Source organism: Impatiens glandulifera, chromosome 2 (assembly GCF_907164915.1).
Source record: "Impatiens glandulifera chromosome 2, dImpGla2.1, whole genome shotgun sequence".
NCBI lineage: Eukaryota > Viridiplantae > Streptophyta > Magnoliopsida > Ericales > Balsaminaceae > Impatiens > Impatiens glandulifera.
Window position 1 is genome coordinate 49,962,027 of NC_061863.1, and position 8,399 is coordinate 49,970,425.

The following is an 8,399-nucleotide window of genomic DNA, read 5'->3' on the forward strand; positions in this document are numbered from 1 at the left end:
AAAATTAGTACATTTATAATCATAATGTTTTGATTTTATTGAGAATCATAAAAACCCATAATTAATATTGTGTATATATATTATGTATGTTTATAAATGATAATGTAATATATAAATTAATGTTTGAGTTGGTAATATAAATAAATATATAGATAAGTTTAAAAAACAATGAAAACATATAAGTGAAACAAAGTCGGAGAATCCTTTATTAGGAAAATATATGGATGATCTAATTAATTAGGGCACATTTGTTATGAGCCTAACTAATTTGTCTTATTTATTTACACATTCTCCTCTTAACACACACATATTACAGTACAAACACAAAAGAGATCAGGCTTTGTATATATACATAGGTAGATGGAACTTGATCTCTGGCTTTATTTTTCACTCGTTGTGGGTTGGATTAAAGACTTCGTCACGGTTATCGCTCCATTGATGGAGGGAAAGATGAAGTTTCTTGGAGACGATGAGAAACTTGACTGACTGAAGGGGCGTGAGAATATTGGTAAGCAGTTCTTTGAGTGTGTTCAACCTCAGTTTGTTGGCTTCTTTCATCAAATTCCCCATTTCCATCGTTTTCCTCTCTATTGCTCTCTCAATCGCCTCACTACGCTCCCCCACTACTTTGGCGCACTTGGCAATACTCATCAGCGGCTCATCAACCATACTATCCTGGCAAACCATCGTCATCAATTCTTATTAATTACTAATTACTTCAATTAATCAAATTTATGTACTGATTTCAAGTATATAGTCATAAAAATAATAACAAAAATAAAAACTCAAAATGATTATTTAATAATTAAAAAACATTTTTTTTTTGTATAACTAGCAATCAACCTTGTACTAAGAGCCGGACATCACCCGACATCTAAAAGTAGGGAGAGACATATAAACTAACCAAAATAATGATTATTATATTAAAAAATATTTAAATTAATAAATTTGATTATTATAATATTTACCTGAAAAGAAATCATTTCAGCACAAAGTCGGTTCTCTTCCATGGTTGTGTTCATTTGGAGTGTGTTGATGAGATTGAATTGGTTGACAGTTAGCTCGCCGATATTTTCCCTCCTCACTCCTTGGAGATACTCCATTATTGTCGCCTCCGCCTCAAACCCACACAACGCGTACACCAACCGGATGCATATGGTGGCTCGACATCCTCCCATCCAGAGGACGGACTTCTCGAAAGTTGGGCACCACGACGGTATGTTCAAACCCGACACGTTGTGACGAACCGTCTGTGACCTCTTATCAAGGTAATTCTGGAAATGACCCAACACCCTTTCCACCACAGCCCGGAGTTTTACTTCATCATCCGAATCAAACTCCATAACACGGTTCAGTTCCTCCAGGTCATCTTCTTGTTGTGTCATCCAGTTCGTGAAGCAGGACTTGAACTCGACTTTGTCTTCGTCGCCTTCATCGTCGTCTTCGCGGGTTCCATTACTAGTTGATGCCATGATCACGACTCGATTGTGAACATATATTATTGCAAATGCCCTCTCTTTGGAACTGTATATATAATATCAATAGGGAAGGGGTGATGCCTTTAGACCTTGATTGAAAACAAAAATGTCATGCTTATCTTATTCAATACTTTGGATAATTAAAAATGACATTTTTTTTTAAATTTTTTTAGGAACCCAATATTTATTCTATATCTTTCCAAATTCACTACAAATATAATAAAATGGGTCATTCATATAAAATTTTATTTCATAATGTCTCAATCTAAATTAAAGAAATACTGAAAAACAAAGTTTTAATAACATAATATGGATACATAATTAATATTTTTAAAATGGTGAAAAAACGATAAAAACATAAAAATAAGAAAATAATACAAACACGTTACACAACATATTATCAACTCGTAAATCCTTAAAAAAAACAAATAAAATGGAGAAATAATTATTGATTTCACGTTTTAGGTGTTAAGTATATTGTTGAGAGAATTATAAAGATTTTTTTTGAGAAATAAGAAAGACAATGTACATAATTTAAATCTTATTATTTTAGAAGATAAACATATTTTTTATTATATATATAAGATCAATTTTACATTATCATCCTCTTATAATAACACTAATTACTTCACTTTTTCATTCAATGCCTACGAAAAATTCACTCCCTCAAAAATTCTATAATAAAATTATCATATAATTTTAAATACAATTCAACATATAAGTAGAGGAATATAAACGTGATGATGATATTCTAAGAGATTCTGAGATTCAACTACAATTTATTTACAAATAATTTTAGATATATTTTTAACTCATTGTATTTGTACATGTATTTATGGAATAATACATCACAAATTAAAAAATACATTTTATTAGCTTTGTGAAGGATTGATGATATTTTATACTCATTAATTATAGCTAATTAATTTGTTAAAAAAGCTATATATTTACTCAAGTTTATCAATATTATGTTTGCTCATCCATATTTTATCATAAATATTGGGACATGTCTAAAAAGTATGTGATATTATTATTGTAATATTTTATTATTTAGGAGGTGGGATACGTACACTGTACCTGGACCGAAACATTTCCAAAAGAATTAAGCAGGAGGTGTGAGTAAAGACAAGAAAAAGATGGATCGAGAGATCTAAGCTATCCCCCAAACTATGAGTTGTATGTAAGTAGAATTCTCATGTCCAAAAATGGAATTATACATTTCGATATGGTTTGATTCAACTTGTTCAATCCACCTCCTTAATTCACAATCACGAGAGACCAAGCGACAAAATAAAAGGATAACAAAATAAATAAAGAATGAGTTTACAGAACAGACAGATAAACCACATAAAGAAGATAACAGAGTAAATAAAGAATAATTATTGAAATGTGTGTATTGAACAATTAATAATGATATAATCTAGGACATGTGTTATTCTCTAGTTTATTGGATTGTTAAGTGTGTTTAACATATTTTAGAACTTCAATTTATATAAAGTTTTTTTTTTTCATTTAGTCATCCAAATGATATACTTCATACCTATCACACTAGATAACTTATAACTTAAAGTTGTGACATATATGAAATCAAACCAAATCTTTATAATATGTAACTTTTAACTAAATATGAAATAACAAACTAATTATGTTTCTCACAAAAATAAAAAATTATATATATATATATATACTACCTCACACATAAACTAGAGGTTGTTTCATTTTTTTGTCGCCCATGGTATGTATTTGATATTATCTTCATCTTTCAATATACTTTATTATTAAATTTCAAATATATACACTAACAAACATAAACATTTGATCGGTGTTCGGTTTGTGGGATCACTTTCTACTTCCCAGTTCCCGAGTTCTTGACAGCAAGACTATTATTATTATTTTTTAAAATTATTTAAATACGATTGATCAACTATTTATATTTTTTTTCTTGAATAAGTGATATATATATATATATATATATATATATATATATATATATATATATATATATATATATTTATAATTTCGGACCCTACAAATGATTGGAAACAAATTAATTTTATTAATTAAATGAAAATAAAAATTTAGATGAATAAATTAAATAAAATTTACAACAAAATCAAATGTGAAATAATTGTAAAATTTAATGAAATAAAATTCACACAAACTTTAAATATAAATTAAAGTGAAATTTAATTTAAATGAATTTAATTTTTAATTGATTAATTAATATTAATACATTGATAATTAACAAATATTGTTAATTGTAAATACAAAATATTTATTATATCAATTATTATTGATAGGAAGGGCTAGCAAATTGAATATATGTAACATACATTTTTTTTAATGAAGAGATGTAATGAAGAGACAACAAAAACTAACCATTGGATGGATAAAATAGTGACAATTGGATTAATGAATTGATGAATAATTTAAGGTTTAATTTCCAGTAATGTTTAATTTCCAGTTATATATATATATATATATATATATATATATATATATATATATATATATATTTTAATTCTTTTATAAATATTCACTCATCATTTCTTACTCTAAAATTTCAAAAGTTCTTTGTAAGTGTTTTTCGAGTTCTTGACTCGACTATTTCTGTTGAAACCCGACCATTGAATTATATATATTAGTACCTATTATTTAGTTGAGTAGTTTTTCTTCTCTCAGGACTGAACCATTTGGCTGTGTCGGTTGGACCTACATATGTTATTTCCTTAGCTAATTTTGAATCATGAGATGATTCAGTGTTGGTTGAAGAGCTCTTGACAAAGCTTATGAATGAAAGCTTGTCTTTGGTGAGATTCAATCTGTTGAAGGATTTGGGCTGTGTGGGTGTTTTACTATCATAACCGAGACCGAATTTACACTTATTGGGTCTTCGATAGCTCGTCATTTTACTAACTGCTTCACTAGATCTCTTCCATGCTGCCATTAAATACTTAGTTCGTTCATCTTCTTCTTCGGTCAACTCTTGAACTAACTCCTTGAGTTGTTCATTCTCAGAGGATAGTTCAGGTGTTGTCTCGATTTCTATGATTTCATCGGGTTGAGCACTATCGGTTTCAAGGTTGGGTCGGGTTGGTGTTATAGGGTCGGTTCCAAAGTTAAGTCGGGTTGGTACTATAGTTGATAGATGTTTATACTCTACTACCATGACATTTAGAGCAGTAACTAAGTCATCTCTAGTAAATTCTTCACAAGAAAAATTGAATACATGTTCTTCATTTGCCATGAGGCAAGAGATTTCATCATCGCTGTCACTGTGAGCCCATAGACTTTCTCCATCATCGGCTATCATTGCTTTCTGAATTTTCTTTCCTTCACCGGTTTGTGGGTAGTTGTTTCTTTGGTTCTGATCATCCGGTTTTCGGTCATCCCGTCTTGGCTTTCTGCATTTCCACCTGTAATGTCCCAAACCATCACAGTTATAACACCTAACATTAGATTTATCACCGTAGTTATAGTTGTAGTTGTTTGTCGGTTGTCTTTTCTTCATGAACCTGCTAAACTTCTTTGCAAGCATTGTCATTGCATCCTCAGAGAATTGTTCTGCGGATTTGATCGGTACAACAGTCGCTGGTTCTATGGATGTGACTAGTGCCTTAGTAGCGGTTGATGTTGATACTTCATTTTCGATCCTGGATCTCATTTCAAACTCATATACCTTCAGATCCTCAAATACATCGTGTAGCTTCATCTTGTCTAAGCAGTTTGATTCTCTCATCACCATCGTCAGGGACGGATCCAGGAATTTGCATTGGGGTGGGCTTAAATTTTGTGTAATAAATTATATATCAATAGAAGACGTTATACTATAATAATTAAATAAGTTAAACTCTATCGGATTTTAAAACATAAAATTCATCTATAATAAAATATATATTTACATCCTTAGATAAATCTCGTTCAATATAAAGTGTACAGAGTCGGCAAAAAAATCATGCTCTATTTTATTGCGAAGTTCCGTCTTCACATTTTCAGACATTTTCATTGCTGAAAATGTTTGCTCCGTAGTAGTAAAAGTTGTAACGTTAAAACTAAATAAATATTTTATTAAATAGTTATAATGAAAATTATAAGAAAAATATTTAAAAAAATTAGATGATATTAACTTGTAATATTCATCCAACATTAAAAAATAAATCAGTTATAAACATAATAAAATTAATCAATACATAAATTAAGAAGATGAATATTAGGGAAGAAAATTAGAAAAAAAAATGATGATATTTGTAAAGAATTATTACTGTTTTATTATTATCGTTTATATCATTCTTATTTTGTATTTACCTCATAACTTAAGGGATTGGTTTGTTTATTTTGTTAGTACTTATAATGAGAAAGTTCTCAAAAAGAGAGGGCGTGAATTTTCTAATTTCTCAAAATTTAATCTTAAAAGCTCTTAACTATTTTTTTTTTAATCTTTCAAAAAATCTAATCTCTAAAGTTCTCAATTATTCTCCATAAATTAAGAATATGGATAGTAGGGAAGAGAATTAGAAAAAAAAAATGATAATATTTTTATCACTTTTCAACTTAGAAAAATAAATATAAATTTTTTAAATAAAACTAATTAAATAATAAAGAATTAGTAGTATATTAAATTAATTAAATAAAATTATTTCTAATAAAATCCCAAATAAAATGGAAAGATAATTAATAATATGAAATTATGTTTATATATTATGGGTATATATAATAAATATATATATATATATATATAATATATATTATATATATATATATATTATATATGCATTGGAAATTAAAGAAATGAGAAAGAGGGAGTTTGAATTTTTTATTATTATTATATATATACATAAAAAAAATTAAGGGGTGGGCTTAAACCCACCTCAGCCTCAATGTATATACGTCCTTAACCATGTCTTTATATCCCATGCATTAGGGAGAGATTTCAGAGCTTTGATGATTGTTTCCTTGTTATTATATTTCTTTCTGAGAACCGACAACTCATTTACCACATTTGTGAATCGATCACTGAACTCCTTCATGGTTTCACCTGGCTTCATTTTGATGTTTTCAAACTTCTGGGTAGCCACCATTCTCTTGTTTTCCTTGGTTCTTTCATTTCTCTCATGGAGTTGAATCACCGTTTCCCATGCCTCCTTTGCAGTTTTACATTCTCTGACCTTATTGAAAGTGTTTCTGTCAAGAGACTTGAAGATGTGGCTTCTGTAATGATTATCCAGATTGTTTATCCTTTTATCATCAGTTGTCCATTCCTTTTTGTCTTTCTCAATCTTTATCGGTCCAACAGACAGAATGAATGTCATCTCATCATCCATAGTAACTAGGTGCAGATGCATGCATATTTTCCAGTTAGCGAAATCGTCTCCTTCTAGCATTGGAGGCTTCTCGCTGAAAGTCATGCTTGTTTGCTCCGTGTTGTTTGAGTATTGAAACTGACTGCTCTGATACCAATTGTTAGGATCTAGATCGACGAGAGTGGACCGGGGTCCGGCTAAAGAATAATCTCTAACAACACTCAACGGTTGGCGCTAATCCGGTTAAGAATTAACATCGTTTCAATACTACACAAGCTGTCACAAACCCTTGAACCGAGTTCAATTGCGGAAGTGGTTTGTTTCAGATTGAAGCAACACACACAGGATGGATAAAGACGAGATTTGGAGAATATCGGTTTGAAGATTAGTGAGGCGGTTAGAATGATATGGGTCGGTTAGAATATGGAGCCGACAGGAAATAGAGCACAAGACACAGGTTTTTATGGATGTTCGGAGATAAAACTCCTACGTCACCCCTTCTTCTCAAACCACGAGAAGGATATTCACTAAGGAATACTCACACACAATACACAATCGAGTCTTATTTTTTACTGCTCGATAATCACTCTTACAACTCTCACAAGAATACACTTTAAAAATGCACAATTAAGTTTTGAATCTTTTAGAGAGATAAGGGCTTTTGATCACTTTGTAATTTCGTAACTTGTTCGCTCGCAACTTTTTTGTATGTCTCATTTTTGTTCTTGTTCTTCAGCTTCTCATTTTATAGGTGAAATGTGTCAACGGTCACATTTCTTCAACGGATATCTTTAGGGCAATCCTTGAATCTGATTGGTTGAGCAGAGGATCAGCATAGCATTAAATGCGGTTTTTGGTTTCCAAGACATGAATCAGGCTGACTTCATTTGTCTTTGCTTGATTATAGCAACTGTCGGTTGGACAGTTGCCTGCACCTGGGAAGTTGCTCCTTTGACTTATACAAAAATGGTAACTTTTCTTCAGCCAATTTTCTGCAGCCTGCAGCGTATCATCAGACTTGTATGAATATGACAATGTCACAGTCTGATCCTTTGATGTAATCTTCTGCATATACTTAAAGTATTTGTTTGCACCAATTTGTAAACTGTTCTCAATTTGATATCCTTGACTTCTTTCTCTAAATAGTCTTCTCGTTGGATTTAGATTGTATGCTTTACTTTAACAGATTATGTTTACCGGTTGTTCAGTTCAACCGGATAGCTTCAGGTTTTAGATATGTCATTTGCTTCTTCTAGCCGGCTTGATTTCTTGACTGGTTAGAGTTCTTGACCGTTCCTACACAATAAGTTTGTATTGTTAAGTTCTTATTGACCGGTCAAATTTATCTAACAATTTTATCTAACAAGTTATGTTTAATTAATTTAAATCGGGTTCTGGTTAATTGTTATTTAGCCCCTAGATTATTAAAATTTGAACAAAGGATTAATTATTTTTACATAACTAATTTCTTACCGTTCCAAGTAACGTCAAAATCTTTTAAAAACTATATGTTTCATTTTAAAAGATGTCTGACATGAAAATCAAGATTGGAACGCATCGAACCTTGAGTCATCCCGCGATATTCCCCATATTACCACGCATCCGCCTCACTGCGGCACGT

At 30.6% G+C, this 8,399-nt stretch overlaps 1 protein-coding gene across 1 annotated transcript; it reads right to left on the reverse strand.

The window, feature by feature from the left end:
* Nucleotides 1-387: 387 nt before the first annotated feature.
* On the reverse strand, nucleotides 388-1,472 carry LOC124924836 (protein DOG1-like 1). Its single transcript, XM_047464826.1, has 2 exons — nucleotides 969-1,472; nucleotides 388-675 (listed from the first exon to the last, which is right to left on the reverse strand). Exons 1-2 carry the CDS (start codon nucleotides 1,470-1,472, stop codon nucleotides 388-390), a joined length of 792 nt encoding a protein of 263 aa, XP_047320782.1.
* Between the last annotated feature and the right edge of the window lie 6,927 nt (nucleotides 1,473-8,399).